Below are 16084 nucleotides of genomic sequence, written 5' to 3'. Positions count from 1 at the left end.
CACAATAAAAACAGGTGTTTAATCTGGTTTTAAGAGAGGAGACAGAGGACCAGACCTCATGTTTAGTGTTAGGCACTTCCAAAGCTTCAGCGCTGCGACTGTAAAAGCTCTGTCGCCTCTGACCCTCAGCCGAGACAGTGGAACAGCCAAGAGCTGCTGATCAGACTCAGGAACCTGGAATAGAGTAACACTGGCGCACCTCTGTAATATAAGATGGTGCAGCTACATTTGGAAATATTTTTATATTTAGTGATATTAAACATATACTTTCCAACAAAAGAAATAAAATACAATAGAAGTTGAAATAAAATCCATGTTTCATACATAAATAGTTGAGAGTGAATTATTTTCACATACTAGAGTAAAAATAAAAAACAATTCGACTGTAATATATGATTTTTATATGATATGTATGATTATATGATGTATATGATTTTTATAATATATGATTTTTTTTATCTCTACTAACTAAACTGAACATATAAAACAGAGGAAAATATTTAAGTGTGAAATATTTCTGGAATGCATTACAGAAACGTCAGGGAGACAATTTTGTTTTAACCCAGAAATATAAACCAAAAGATGCCCACCTTGGGCAGTTACAGCACAGAGCTCCGGACAGAGTGGGTGAATGCTGCTGAAGAGGACGGACGTGTTTGTGTTACACTTCTGTTTGAGCTCCTTTAATAAGAAATGAACACCCCTATTTCAGCTGGGCCAGGCGGGTACGCTTGAAAATCAGTACTGAAAAAGACTTTGTGTGATTGAGAAAATTGACGTAAAGAAATAAACACACACATTTTAGTGACGATCACTTCAGATGCTACAGGTTTCCTGTGTTTACCCCGTACAACACACTCACACACTCTCCCAGGCTTTCATCAGCGATGAAATGTTTTTGAACACATTCTATATTTCTTAGTACATATATTGAGAAAATAGGCACTTTATGAAGTTGTGAACTTATACACCTCACTGCCGGTGAGCAGACAAACCAGAGAAACCATTGAAAGGAACAAAAACCTTTCCTTTAATATTGTCACCCCTCTCCGTTTCCACCCCATTTAGATTACACATAAAGGTCATTATATATATATATATATATATATATATATATATATATATATATATATATATATATATAGTGTGTGTGTGTGTGTGTGTGTGTATATATACACACCCACACACATGGAAATGTCTGTTTTCTTGGTCGTATCTGGGGTTCTTTGTGTCCAGCAGCCAGGAAGCTGGAAAAGAGCTGCTTTTAGAAATGTGTGCGCTTCAGTGGAGGAACAGACTAATGACTGTAGGATTACACACTAATGGTGCTTCATATTCTCAAACGGGCAGTCTAAAGGCAGTCTAAAGGCAGTCTAAAGGCAGTCTAAAGGCAGCCTAAGACGAGAGCCCATCAGCCCCCGATCTATCTGACTGTGTGTGAGGTACTCTCTTCCTAGGGCTGCGTCCCAAACCGCACACTCACTAAACAGTGCGTCAAAACTAGTAGCCCTCTATTATAAGGCCCTTCGTTGCTGTAGTGTGAGCGGTGCAGTGGCTACTGTGCTGTTTCGGACGCAGAGGAGTGAAAGCGAGTTTGTGCTCGTCGGCAGCGCCATCTGGTGGAGGGCTGGGACAGACACACCGTGAGAGAGCGGCTGAGTTAAAGAGCCGCTCAGAGCAGATCAGTCTGTCGCTGGCGCTGCTTCATCGCGGCGGGTTGGTGCTCGGCCGGCCGAGAGTTCAAGTTTTAAGCACATTTATACTTGTTTACAGTGGGCGGCGGGCATTTTACATAAAAAGAAATCCATACCGATAAACCAGACCGCGACTAGACCAAAGAACCCAGAGAGGAAGAGGAAGCGACTATATGAGAAAAGTGCAGGACTCGGGGTTTTATTGGGCGCTACAGCAGCGAAACCCACATCTTTAGTGCTGCTACCTGTTGAAGATGCCGTGGGCCGTTTCTCGGGGTCTAATGGCCTCTCAGTGCTAATTGAAGTCCGCTGACTTTCTCATGTAAACGCGTCAGGGAGGGGAGGGCGGGAGTGAGCGAGGAGCTCCACAGGAACAGAATCTCTCATGTTTGGGCGGAGAATATTCACAGCGTTCACTGCAACAAACACAGGCTGAGCTTTAGTCTGCAGCGAAAACCAAAGTTTTAGCGTGTTCTCGCTCTGCGTGGCTGTGCGCAGTTTGGCGGGAAACCAAGGTTAAGGCGAAGTGCGCTGCACTGAAGGAAATCAGATCGTGTCCTGAGAGGTGAGGCTGCTGTTTACCGCACCTTTTGTCTGTCGGTGAGTTCGTTGTTTTATATTCCCGACGCCTGAGCGCTCGGTAGAAACACCACAGTGTCACGTAGCTGCCATTTTAACATCTTCAAGACGTTGTTTTACCTCTGTTGTCTTGTGGGGGTCGGGGGGAGGGAAAGAAGACGGAGGGGGGAGGGAAAGAAGAAGAAGGGGGGCGAGGGGGGCGAAGGGGGGCTACTTTTCCAGTAAAACACATGCCTGCTGGTCGAACGTCGAATTAACGTAAACGTAGCAGACGTTGAGGCGAATTAGGCTGCTTTTCACACAGACGGGCCTCTGTAGCTCCCAGTTTAAAGTTCATTAAACCCATAATCGACAGTCTGTAGCCTTTTTTGCGCTATAATTCTCTTAAATAACCTGCTATTTTTAAGTCAACACATCCTACAGAGTCCCTCAAAATAAACTTGTGGTTTCTGCCAGTTCTCCACGTGTTTCCGTGCTGCGAGGCCCTGATAGCTGCTTTTAATGTTTAATCTCTAATGAACCTGGTGGGAGACCGGCCACACCCACCGCGCTGACGTCACGGCCGTATAGATTCATGCGTGTTATGCAAGTGAGTGCCAGCAGCGTGGAAGCTGAGTGGAGGGATTTCTGCATCTGGGAATCTCAGTGCAGTTCTGCTTCCACAGTCTTGCAGTGTATGTGGCAACGCTGGGTGTTTCGTAATGTTGTTCCCCCCCCCACACAGTTGACATTTCATTTGCAAATGACTTCAAAACGTCTGTTACCTCTTTTTAAAGTTGTGAATAACATGGCCCAGGCTGTGATTTGACGCTTGTTTTGCTTCGAGGCATATATTTTGGATGTTTGTACAATCTCTCTTGAAGGCAACGTAAACTGAAATGGTGTCCTTTTTGTGTTTTATCTCCAGGTCCCAGATTAGGGGGAGAAGTCATTTGCCCTCCAGCCACTCTACAACATGTCGGCTCCAGGTGAGGCATTTTGTCCTGCCTACTAGGCCTGCTTGTAACTGATCATACTTGTTTTTTCTGGGGTTAACATGGCGAGGGTGTGGAGGGAGCTTTTAAACCAAACTGACTAGGTTTGTATTGATTAAGGCGAGGTAACTGGGGCCGTCCAGCCACTGAATTATTCATGGAATATCGTATTTTATGTATTCGATTAATCAATTGGAACATGAAGCCTTTAACTCTAATCATCTATTCATGTCTGTGTGCATTACATCGCATATGGATAGTGAAAAGGTACTTTGTGGTCATCCACAGAAAGCTTGTGCAAACGGATGTACACCACTGGTACATCATACTGAAGCTTAGTGCTATCACTGCAAGCATATGTCAGATTACAAAGAAGCGTGTTTGAATCTTTGGGAAGCACTGAGATGTCAGCAAAGTTTTACAGGCTGAAACAGTCGTCCTCAAACTCTTTTATTCCATACGTGTCCCTGTATCACTGTACTGTGATGTGTTTTTGAGAGAAATATGGTATTAAGAAGGGTCTCTTTTCTCCTAGCAATAGGTGGAGGTGGCAGGATCTGAAATATGATATTAATTTGTTAATATTTTCCCCACCCACTGGCACATGGTGATGTAATAGAAAGTTAGAAGACGTTGTACATGTGGGTGAAAGTTGTTGTATTTTGATGGAAGATTACAGTAAAACCAAACTGTCTTTGAAGTAAAGAGATATGATCAGTCCCGCCTAGCATGATGCGAACAAAGGAGATTAATAAGTGGTCCTCACATTACTCTTGACTAAACTCTGAAAGAGAAAGACTTTTGACAGAAGCAGGTTCTCCATTTACACATTCTGAAGTAAAACATAAAACAGTTTTCAGCTCGAAACAAGGCAACCAACACCACAGACCTCTCTCTGTCCATCACCAATCAGAAAGCAGCTCATCCCTGGACTGCGTTCTGTCGTTGCCTAGACAGTCAAGTGACTTCCTAGACCCCATTAGTGCTCATGTTAGGAGTCATTGTGTGTTTCTCAGGGGAGCTCAGTAACCTGATGCGGCTGCAGAATTCTTGGCCCAGCTTGCACTGAGCGGACAAACACGATTTTGTGTCATAGGTTTATGTGTTTTGAAAAAGATTTGAATACAAGACGTTTTCGACCTCATTCTTAGCTATTTTGACATTTTCTCAACTTGGTCAACCGTAGGTGTGTTGAAAATAGTTTCCCAAGCTGAAGGTTATAATGACATGATTTCTGATTGTTTTCCAGTGTCAAGGACTGCCTGAATTAAATGCAGATATGTTTAGACACTGCAAACCAGTCTGGATTTTCACATATATGAATCATTCTGTCGTTGCGGCGGTAAATGGTGTCCCACAGATTTGAATCCAGGAAAATTAGCTCGAAATAAGTATAAAGTTGATGTCTGTGTTCTTTATTCTATTCCTATTTTAACCAACACAAGTAATAATTATTGTTTTTTGTATAATAATAATAATATTTTACATTAAACAATTCTGATGCCTGCTTTTCAGGTATTAGTTATAGAAATCCATTAAAATGATTGCCTGTCCTATGTTAAAATGATTTTACATGTAATAATATTTTGAGAAATCTTGTCCCAGTATTTATCAGCGGTGTTACAAAAATATGAAATAAATGTAAAATGTTACTTTAAAATGTAAGAAAGGTTGTTTTGGCTTCTTGATTGTTTATCTTAAAGGAAGAAAGACTTTTAGTCTGAGAAGTTCAGGATTAGAGATGCGTGAAAACAAGAACGAAAGTGACCGTTGACTGCAGTTTAGAAATGCAGAAATTTGTCAGTTGTGTACGGGTCAGTGCGGTTTTAATCTTTCTTTACTTGTGTAAGGGTTCCTGCACGTTTCTAATAGCTTCTTCATTCCCTAAATTGGAAGCAGTTCTTTGTTGTTCTCTCATACTACCTCTCCTCCTGTCTGAGTATTTTAAACCACCCATAACCACATATATACACTGATACTCAGTTCTGTTTTCACCTTGCTGAACAGCTGTCCTTATATCTGTGTTTTCCAACTATCAGAATCAGAATCAAGCTTTGTTGGCCAGGTATGCTCACACATACAAGGTTTTGGTTTCAGGAGCTCACAGTGCACAGTAGCAGACAGACATTCACATAGAGGGAATAAGATAAAATGAAAATCAGCAAGATAAAATAAAACCTGCATTCCTACATCACTCACTCACTCACTCTCTCTCTCACACACACACACACACACACACACACACACACACACACACACACACACACACACACACACACACAGTCATACCTGTAAACCTTACAATGTGCAAAGTATGGGTCTGAAGTTAAAGTGCTGAGTGCAACAGCAGTTAAAGGGTATATAGTGGCAGAGAAAGGGATCCATGAGGTGACAGTCAGATAAGTGGGCTATAACAGCAATAGTAGTGTAAAAGGAAACCACAGGGAAAGTAATAAAGATGGTAGAAGATCTGATGACTGGTGTGATTATCAGGCTGGTATCAGCAGGTAATGCTGGATTGGATATTGTAGCAAAAATAAGAATAAATGTGATCCACTTTTGTAACAAATCTGTCCTGATAGCTGTGTATTTTTTACTGGTGAGGTAGTGGAGTGTTTGACTAGATTCACCATGATGGTGTACTTTTAGATGCTAAATACTTGTAGCAACACAGCACAACATGGCCAGCAAAGTAAATCTTATCTGCACTATTTTACTTTTACTCCAGTCCTTTCTATTGCTGTGCTGCATGTTGCAAGTAACAAGAAAAGACTGGCTTGGTGTGTCTGCTGGCGGCCAGTATAAAAGGCTACAGTGATTAATTTAGTGGTGTCTGGTATATAATGCTCTGTTATTAATATGTTTAAAAATTATTGATTTAGTTTGTGGCTTACTGTTTTGGGCTTGTTTGTAATCAACAATAGGGCAAAACGTATGGTATGATACAAGATAATACCAGTATTCACTTTTATTCACCTCCCACACCTTTCACAGCCCAGAGACCTATTATTGTTCTGTCATTTTCCATGAGATGGAGAAATGTTACACCAATTATATTGCAAAGTTGCTAAACATATCTTTAAGAACTGTGTCACTTCGCCATTTGAATAAACACTTGTGCAGAATACCGTTCTGTTTATTAGTGTTTAAAATAGTGGCAGATAAACGGGTTCAAATATAATCACTTGTGTATCCATGGATTGTATTGACTGTCTGATACCAGGGTTAAAACTTAAACAGGAAAAGACGAAGACGGCTCCAACTTGGTCTTTATTGTACCTCCCACGCTCTAATGTGAAGCTTTTGCAATTCTTTAAACATTTCTCAATAATATTTTCTCAGCTGTAGAATCCCATCACTGCTGTATTGCTCATGTTTCCAAGGGTGGAGAAAAGAAATTATACTTAAGTAAATACAATAAATTAATACTCAAAGAACTCAATCGACTGGCAAAAGAAACAGAAAAAAAAATCCCAGCAAATGTTTTTTTTTTAACCCCTGCATGGTTTCTTCTTTTTGTTTTTTTTTACTTATTTCATCAGGTTATCAATCTCCAAACCAGCCTCCATACCCTATGCCCCAGCCAGGTGGCTACTCCATGCCCCCGTACCCTGTAGGAGGTTATGGAGAGCCTGGACAGGCCCCACCTGCAGGATTCCACATGGGTTATGGGCAAGGTCCGGATCAACCAATTATGTACCAGCCTGCCCCAGTCAGTCCACCACAGCACCCAGGCCAAGTGCCCATGCCTGCTTATGGGGGTAACTATCAATAGACATGTTAACTTATTTTCACTTAGAAAATAAACAGAACATGTAATTTCACATTACATTTTCCATGTGACTGTGCCTATAATCTAGGCTTGACTTCGTCTGCCATTAAGGTTTGCAGAGTTAGTCATTATAACTATTGGTGATGTAAATGTGAACATTAATTCAAATAAAACTCCCATTTCAGTTTTAATTTATGTGAAACCCACCCTGTCAGTATAGTTCATGTGCCTTTTTGTGTGAAACTCATCCTTTTACTTAAATACTCACTTTCTGCTTGTGTTTTGAGGTCCTGTAGCTCCTCCTGTCTCAGGTCCTGTAGCAGCACCCGTAGCAGCACCTGTAGCCGTGCCTGTGGGAGTACCTCCCGGTCTGGAGTATTTAACACAGGTAACATTTTTCTGCTTTCTTGTGTCCTTTCCATGTAGTCTCTAAATAACCTGACCTGACTCTTTCAACATTTCAGATTGACCAGGTCCTGATTCACCAGAAAGTGGAGTTGCTGGAGGGTGAGTTTTTTTTTTTTTTACCAGAATGAGCTTGCCTGTGTTTACTGTAAAGAGGGCTATCAACAAGGAGAAGAAACTTTTTCAGAGAAAGAAAATGAGAAAAACCTGTGAACATCATAATAGAATAGCTTCTGAATTCTCGAATGAGAACTTTTATTCAACCGCACTCATCAGTTATATGTTTTGAGAATCATCATACCTATTTGTGTCATAGCATTTATCGGCTTTGAGACCAACAACCAGTATGAGATTAAGAACAGCATGGGCCAGAAGATCTACAAGGCCAAAGAGAAGAACGACTGCTGCACGCGGAATTGCTGTGGCTCGCTGAGGAGCTTTGACATGAAGATCAAAGACAACATGGACCGAGAGGTCATACGGCTCATCCGACCTTTCCGCTGTGCCACCTGTTGGTGCCCCTGCTGCCTGCAAGAGGTGCGTGTGTGTATAAAGTCCTTATAGGAAAGTCATTGGTGGCTGTCTTGGGAACAACCTTGGGCAGTTATTTCCAGCCATAGACCAGGTTTTAATGTAGTTGAAAGAGGAGAGCTCTACAGTTCAGTGTGTTTCCAGTCAAAACGGCCAAGTAAAAGTTATTCATTTTTTTCCAGGAGATATTTCTGAGGAAATTAGATATAAAATAATCCACTTGCATAAGAAAGGGGAATCCCAAAGGAAAATAAGTGGAAAAACAGGCCTTTACAAAATTGGAGTCCAAAAAAATAATTAAAGGATTTTAGAGAAATATAACAACTAACAACCAAGTAAGACCTGATAGACCACCAAAGGTATCACCAGTATCTATAAACAGTACTTAAAGCTCTCAACTTTGAGAGAGAGAGAGAGAGAGGTGAAAAGCAAGCTCCACTCTTGCTTCAGGTCTAAAAACATCCACAGGTGTTTCTGTCCATCCATCCACTGTGAGAAGACAACTCAACACCATGAGTCTGAAAGGATGTGTAGGTGTCAAGATATTATATTTCATTGTTGAAGTGTCTGTGTAATTGTGAAATGTAAGTTTTCTGCTTTTTTTCTTGATGCTAAAAATGAATTACTTGCTCTTAAAGGACATTATGACTGGAATTTAAAAGAATGAAGGGTGGTTTCTGACTTTTTACAGTGTTGTGTAAACTCAAACTGACATTTCTTTAAAAAAATGTTTGTGATCTCTGGTAAAATCTGACAATGGTCGCATAAATAGTTTGTGGTGTTTACCTCACCGTTTGAGCCACTGTGCATTAGCATATCTCTACAACAAGCATAGCTTTTTCACTATTACACCTGTACCAACAGGTTTGTTGGCTCTTTTATTAAAGGGTGGGACTTTCCATAATACAGCAAACCTGTTGAGTGTTACCAGTTGAGCTATGTGGTATTATGGTAATAATGGTAACACCATTTGCCATGATGGGCTATTTCATTCATACTTCAGTTTTCTGTCTCCTTCTCTAACTTTTATAATGTCGCTGGGTTGTGTGAGTGACGCTCTGATGGGTTCTATGTGACAATTATATTTGGTGTGGGTTTAGTAGTTGTATGTAATAATGTTTCATGCAGCAGGATATGACAGTAACCTGGTTAATTTTAGCCCAATACAAATGCCCTTTGGTGTGAATGATCTATAGCTCTTCTACAATTGGATTGCCTTTGCTTTAACTTTTGGCATAACTTATCTGGCTAACAGAAATCCTGTTCAGACTTACTTTGAGGCTTTTTTTGTGGTAATGAAAAATGCATGTTAGCCTAAATGGCTTTGCAGTTTCCATAGTGCTTGTTCACTGGTGATTGGTGATTTGCTTTTTAGGTGTTTCGGTTAGCCTTGAACTGTCTTGTTGGTAGCGGTGGTGTTAACTTATAGTTTGTAGTTATGATGTCATGCTGTGCATGCAAACCTCACTTTCCTGTAGTTTTCAGTGATTCCTGCTTTCTTGGCTATTCTTCATGAACTCGGGATCAAAATCACTTAATTAGACGGTGTTTATTTTGTCTTGGTGAGTGCGCATGTGTATGATGTAACATACTGAACAGACAAGACTAGTAACCGATATTTCTCTAAAGGACAATTAAAATAAAAATAATTAATAGAAAAGGGTAATCAAGGGTTAAAGTGGAAGAAGCTGAAGAGATGTAAATATCTGCACATATGTAGGTATTAATATCTATATATATGTAGATCTGAGTAGACCTATACCATAATAACAGCAGAACATTACAGAATGTTATGAACAATGGAAAAATTGTACGGCTGTTCGCATGTCTAGCAGTGCTGGTTTTAATAGCCCTGAATCGTCATGTCGGTTTTAAAATGTGTGACAAAAACCTTAGGGCAGGTCAGCCTTTGCTTATCATGTGAAATACTTTTGTTACTGTGTGTCAGTTCTCATCACAGCTCACAGCCAAACAGGAAAGCCAGTCAGGATGTCTGACTTTTGTTAAAGCAGCTGTACACCCATTCCCACAAACGCTATTTATGATTGCACAGCATATTTCTAGCAGTTTAGCAGCTGAAGGTCAGTCTATTTTAATGTGTGCATGTACACATGACGCACGCCACCCTGACATGCTACAAACATACATCAGCATTTCCCTTGAACTGCTGCGATGTTTTGAAGTCCAAACCAAATACCATTTACCATGACCGCCATTCCGCACGAGATTATTTTATAATAAAATACGGCAATAATAAAATCAGGACTAAATAAGTTTCTTTTCAGATATGTTGAACTGTCTGTGTGTTTAGTGTTATCTTTAGATACTATGTTAACATTTTCATTTCATCACTTCAAGCTCACACTTCCAGTTTCAGAAGCCAGTAGAGAGAAGTTAAGCTTGAGTTGATGTGATTTAGAAAAACCAAACGGGTCATTGTGCATTTACTGTATGGCAATAAAACAAAAAACAAAAGAATACAGTTTCCAAAATTTGTTGCCATTTTACATCAAATGTTTTTCCTGTCAGTAACATAATGTTACCATTGATTTAAACTTTGCTGGAAGCAGTTGTATTTTGCAAAAAGCTAAGCTTTTGAAATGACCCTATTGTTTGATAATTAAAAAAAATGCATAAGTGCACAACTGTAAGATGTGAAAAACTCAACTGAGAACTATAGATTCCAAAACAATATAGTTTCCTAATAGTGATGATCAGGGGCGTCGCCTGGGGTGGGCTTCCGGGGCTTCAGCCCCGAATGATTATCCAGTAGCCCCGAACCTTTTCGCTCAGCTGTACTATTAATGAGGAGGCCAATGCTGCTGTGAGAATAGGAAATCTCTTAACGCCAATCATAGTGCCGCTTCAAGGATAAAGTTCCGCCTTTCAGGAGAAACAGCCAATCAGCTTGCTGGTTTTGCGGGCGCGGAGGAGAGCCCACCCCCACCCCCGTGGGGGAGCGCACATGTGCTCTAGCCATTTTTGGCAGCAGGTTGCAGGAAGCTGACGGTGAAAGAAAATGGATATACGGTCTTTTTTCAAGGAGAAAGGTAACGGTAGTTAACTATGTAAACTGTGATGACATTGTTTGTGGAGCTATCTGATAGCTGGTTAAAAACACACGTCTCCGAATCAAAACACACAGAAAAAAAAAAAAAAAAAAAAAAAAAAAAAAAAATATATATATATATAATATAATATATATATATAAAATTAATTGGGCAGAGCCCCGGATCTTTACATACCCAGGCAACGCCCCTGGTGATGATACTGATCTGATTCCAGGTATCAGTATCAGGTCAGTATCATGCTGCGCTGGAATTTGATGTGAGAAAACACACAGTGTGATTTGATGTTATGGGTATTGCCTCCTGTGAGGTAGTAGAGTGTTTTGAGTAGTTTGAGCATAAGCTTTTAGATGGCATTGGGATTCTTATATGTATAGGTTTTCTGTGCTGTGAATAACATGCATGTGATGTTTGGTTTTTCTTTTTATTTTTTTTATTTTCTTGCCTAAGTTGGAAGTGCAAGCGCCCCCTGGGACCACTATAGGCTATGTGTCACAGGACTGGCACCCCTGTTACCCAAAGTTCTCCATCCAGGGCCCCAACAGAGAGACAGTAATGAAACTGGAGGGGCCGTGCTTAGCCTGCAACTGCTGTGGAGATGTCAACTTTGAGGTAAGAGTGTGGTTCAGGCATCCCTGTTACTTTAAATACACTGATTTTCAGATAGGATTAAAGGCAATGTAACATGCTCATAAACTCATAAGCAGCAGCCAGTTGCACCATCTGAACACAGGTTCAGTCTTAGCCCAGGTTGAACGTAAACTGCCTTTTAAGTTTAGGAGCTACTAGAATTTAATCAGTTGCACTAAGTAACATAGTTTCAACATAGCTTGAAGTTATAAATTAAAATTTACACACCCTATAGAAGGTGTTCTCTGGAATGATGGATCACACATCACTGTCTGGCAGTCCATTTAACCTTATATATGTGTATATTATAGTTGGCACAGTATTAACATTACCCTTCACTAGAACTACAGGGCTGAGCCCCAGACCATTATCCCTCCTCATCCAAACTTTACCCTTGACCATGTTTCTATTACAGTCCAGTGGTGGCATGCTTTACACCATCTCCTTTCTGTTTGGTATTGTGCATTTTGATATTAGACTTGTGTGTAGTTGCTCAGCCATGGAAACCCATTTCATTAAGCTGTAAATGCGCAGTTCTTTTGCTGATGTTGCATCCAGAGGCAGTTTGTAGCGACTGATGCAACAGAGGATAAGCACTATGCTTTGTGGCTAAGCTATTGTTGCTCCTAGATATTTCAGTTTAACAATAATAGCACTTATAGTTGTCAGGGGCAGATCTAGCATGACAATTTTCACAGACAACCTTGTGGCAAAGGTGGCATCCTATGACAGTGCCACGTTGCCATGTTTCAAGCCACTGAGCTCTTCAGTACAACCCATTCTACTGCCAGTTTTGTCTATAGAGATTCAAGGCTGTGCAGTGTTTAGTGCACAATTTCTGTTTATTTTCGAAGTTTAACATGTTTAATATTTTATTTTTTCAATAAGATTTTTTTTAAATTTTGTGCCAAACTGCCGTTTTATATTTGAAATGAAACTCGGTTGCATATTTAACGAGTCAAGTAATCCATTGAATAAAGTCTGGCTTGTACCCCTGCCCATTCTGTTTTGAGACATCTCCATGATTTTCCCTCAGCTGAGAGGCAAGGATGGGGGAAAGCCTATTGGTCGAATCAGTAAGCAGTGGACTGGACTGTTAAAGGAGGTGTTTACCGATGCAGACAACTTCGGAATCCAGTTCCCCTTAGATATGGATGTTAAAATGAAGGCTGTGCTGATGGGAGCTTGCTTCCTGATTGTAAGTATAAAGTTCATGACAGATTTCAGGGCTGCATGAGCCACTCTCTTTTCCGTATTCCTCTTTAGTATTGTTAACTGAAATCACTCATCTCTTCATAGTGACCCAGTAGCTCAATAAAAATTGTATCAAAAGGGTTTTTTTCATGTTTACTGAAGAAATGAACTGATTACTCACTAAAACTAGCAGTAAAATAGAATATTTTGTGGAAATTCACACAAATGACACTGTATAGATTCAAATACTCTTTCTGTTTTGTCTTTGCAGGATTTCATATTCTTTGAAAAAGTCGGAGACACCAACCAACGCAACACTGTCTTCTCTTAGAGAGGTTGCCTTAGGCTTTAGATACTATTCCTTTTTATGACTCGCATAAAAACATTTTGAACAGTTTTCAGTTCTTTGAAGTAACACTTTCCAGTCCAATCTACTGTCAGCTCTTTGCTTTTAAGCCACTCTCACTCACTCACTCACTCACTCACTCACTCACTCACTCACTCACTCACTCACTCTCTCTCTCTCTCTCTCTCTCTCTCTCTCTCTCTCTCTCTCTCTCTCTCTCTCTCTCTCTCTCTCACTCTCTCACTCTCTCACTCTCTCTCTCTCACTCTCTCACTCTCTCTCATGGACTGATACATCGAAACCAGTTTTTCCACTTTGTGTTCAAGCACTTAATGGACACACCTAAAGCCTTTTAGACCACAGGTAATTCAATCAAGTTGTTAGTGCCAGAATGACTTTAGGATTTGTTGTACTGATGTAATGTTTCATTAATACAGTGTGAATGAGTTCATTGTATCTTTTGTATGAATCTGCACAAAATCAGGTTAAAATCATTCATTTTTATTCAAAGCCACTTATTAGTCATAGATGTTTTAATTACTGTCATTTTATAAATAATCTGTCGTCATTTCTGGCTACATGCAGCAACTTTAAAGCTTTTTGCAGATTGTGTATGATCTGTTTGATAACACTAACAGTGCTACCTCTACTTTATGATGAGTTACAGTGGCTAAGTTTTCTTGTATTATGATTTTGTGACATTGTCTGTCTGTTCTGAAATGTCAGAATCAAGTCCAGGCATGTTCTTACCCTTTTGTTCACCAAACTTCTGATCTTGTGAAAGTGAGGAAAAACTGAGACTCACTGGGGGCGGTGCATGGAAAACTTTTCTAAAATCTTTTCCTCTTCCCTGTGGTGGATGACAACACGCCTAAAGAATGTGTGCCTTTTCCAGTGTGCAGGGAAATCCACAGACTTCTACAGCATGTGGATGTTTTTATTGTAATAGAGAACAGACGTTTTTGTTTTGGTCCAGAAATGGAGTAGCTTTCTACGGCTTTGTCAGCTTTATGTGGCTTTGTAATGAGGAACAGCAGGATTTGTGTTCCTATGGTTTAGCATGTACTAACAACAAATATATAGTGAGGATGTAGTAGATAATGTGTTTGACATAAGTATGATGAGATCACCACCACTTTTCAGAGTTATTAAGCTCAATACATTTAATGCTAAAGCTGCACTATGTAACTGAAAGAAGGAGCATTACATTAATACATCCTTTACGAAGTTTTGAGTCAGCTCTTTTTGAATGCGCTTTTAACACATTTGCAACCATCTGATTCATCCACCGATGGTTGCAAAGGGCACAACCCATGTTACTAAATGTTCATGTTGCATGCAATCACATATTTCTCCCAAATATGTCCCCAAAACGTACGTAGTGATTTTCTCAAATCATTTTGACAATTCTCATTTTGGCTCTAAGGAATGTTTAATCCATTTCAAGAAAAATGTTTTTGCCTAACCTTATTAGAAACAAGTGCTTCATGAATAGCCTTACCAGTACCCTCTTGTATAATTTATTATCTATAGGAAACTTATAAATTCGCCACAGTAATAGCCTTATCAAAACTTGTCAAGTAGGAAAAAGTTGCCTTCATAGGAATTGTACAGCATTGTATCCTGGTGCCTGTATTAGTAAGACTTTCTTTAAAGGGCCTGTATCATGGAAAACTTTATTTGAAGAAAGTGAGGAAATTAAGAGTCTGATGTAGTATATAAACTCTGTTAAAGTATTAAACAGAGCTATGAAGTCCATATATGGAAACTAAGCTGCAAAAACATATATACCATTATGGCCTATATCTATACCATTCGAGCTGATGTTCCAAGGAGTGTTTCAGAGGTAAGAAAATGGTCATGGAAATTGAATGACTAATAGTAAACAAAACCACATACATGTCATAAGTGGACATTAGAGGGGAAAATTAAACACAAAACAAATGTAAGATATGGGTCCTTTAAGGAATTAATTGCTAAAAACCAACACCTGTATATTGGTATTCTACTGCTGATCTTGCCAGTGCTTTCTTGTCTTGACATGTTTATGTATGTGTGTATATGTACATGTAGTTCCATACTATGCCCTAGTAAAATGCCTAAACAAAAGTTGTGCAGACTTTACTTGTACAGTTAGAATGCTTGTTCTATCATATAACCATGCAACTAACATGCCCTGGTGATTCAACAGGTCACCATTCCAGGAATTTTCCAAGAATCCTCCCACTCTCACCTTGCTGGTTCAGTGCTTTTGTGCGCTGCTGGGTGTGTCACTATGTGAAAAGCTAAAGTCACAGCAAATAGAATGTTGATGTTGTGTACATTCATTCGAAAAACTGAGCTATTGATTTGTTTCGTAACATTTGGGCTACACTGTAAGCATGAAAGATGAAACTGCAGAGAACTAAGCTAAATTAGACATCTGTTAATCATTTACATTCCTAACATGGGAGACTAGCTTGCTGGTTGTTTGTTTATTTATTTATTTATTTATTTATTTAGAGTGGTCTAGTCAGATGTTGGAGAACTCAATGAAGTAGCCATTAAATTAGCCAGGGTTTGTGATTTAATTTAATGCATGAAGTAGTATTCAATCAGGACATGGACCCCTGCATTAAAATGCACTGCAGTGTTCTGAGCATGAGGACATGCCTGGCCTGAGCGGGGGTGACATGCATGAAGACAGATGTGCTGAGGCAGTTTCACGTGAGAGACTAATCTAATAGACTGCTCCTTACTTTAGCTTGTCTCTTACACAGTGAAAAGCTCCAAACCCCAGGTTTGCTTCTATGAATTTAGAGATGGGAGTTAATCCTGGCTGCAGTACTTTGTCTGAATTGAATTTTCATAGCATCTGGCAGCTCACTGTTACCTGAGGTTAATGGGAATTA

At 39.8% G+C, this 16084-nt stretch overlaps 1 protein-coding gene across 2 annotated transcripts; it reads left to right on the top strand.

Annotated features, from left to right (window-relative positions):
* Positions 1–2053: 2053 nt before the first annotated feature.
* LOC108413720 (phospholipid scramblase 2-like) lies at positions 2054–15312 on the top strand. Of its 2 annotated transcripts, none has more exons than XM_037531354.1 (9): positions 2054–2259; positions 3181–3241; positions 6790–7008; positions 7307–7407; positions 7484–7526; positions 7741–7961; positions 11474–11635; positions 12690–12851; positions 13119–15312. In XM_037531354.1, the coding sequence occupies exons 2-9, from the start codon at positions 3229–3231 to the stop codon at positions 13176–13178; spliced, it is 981 nt and encodes a 326-aa protein (XP_037387251.1). In that variant the 5' UTR covers positions 2054–2259; positions 3181–3228; the 3' UTR covers positions 13179–15312. The 2 variants fall into 2 exon arrangements, with proteins under 2 accessions (XP_037387251.1, XP_037387253.1); XM_037531356.1 differs by having other exon boundaries at positions 2054–2294.
* Positions 15313–16084: the final 772 nt, after the last annotated feature.

This window comes from Pygocentrus nattereri, chromosome 2 (assembly GCF_015220715.1).
Source record: "Pygocentrus nattereri isolate fPygNat1 chromosome 2, fPygNat1.pri, whole genome shotgun sequence".
NCBI lineage: Eukaryota > Metazoa > Chordata > Actinopteri > Characiformes > Serrasalmidae > Pygocentrus > Pygocentrus nattereri.
Note: the sequence above shows the minus strand (reverse complement) of the source record. Positions and strands in the feature narration are given on the sequence as shown.

Excerpts from the sequence above, each read along its gene's own strand:
- LOC108413720 (XM_037531354.1), top strand. Across the intron at positions 11,636-12,689 it reads GTGGAGATGTCAACTTTGAG|CTGAGAGGCAAGGATGGGGG; the intron begins GTAAGAGTGTGG and ends ATTTTCCCTCAG. Across the intron at positions 12,852-13,118 it reads TGGGAGCTTGCTTCCTGATT|GATTTCATATTCTTTGAAAA; the intron begins GTAAGTATAAAG and ends TTGTCTTTGCAG.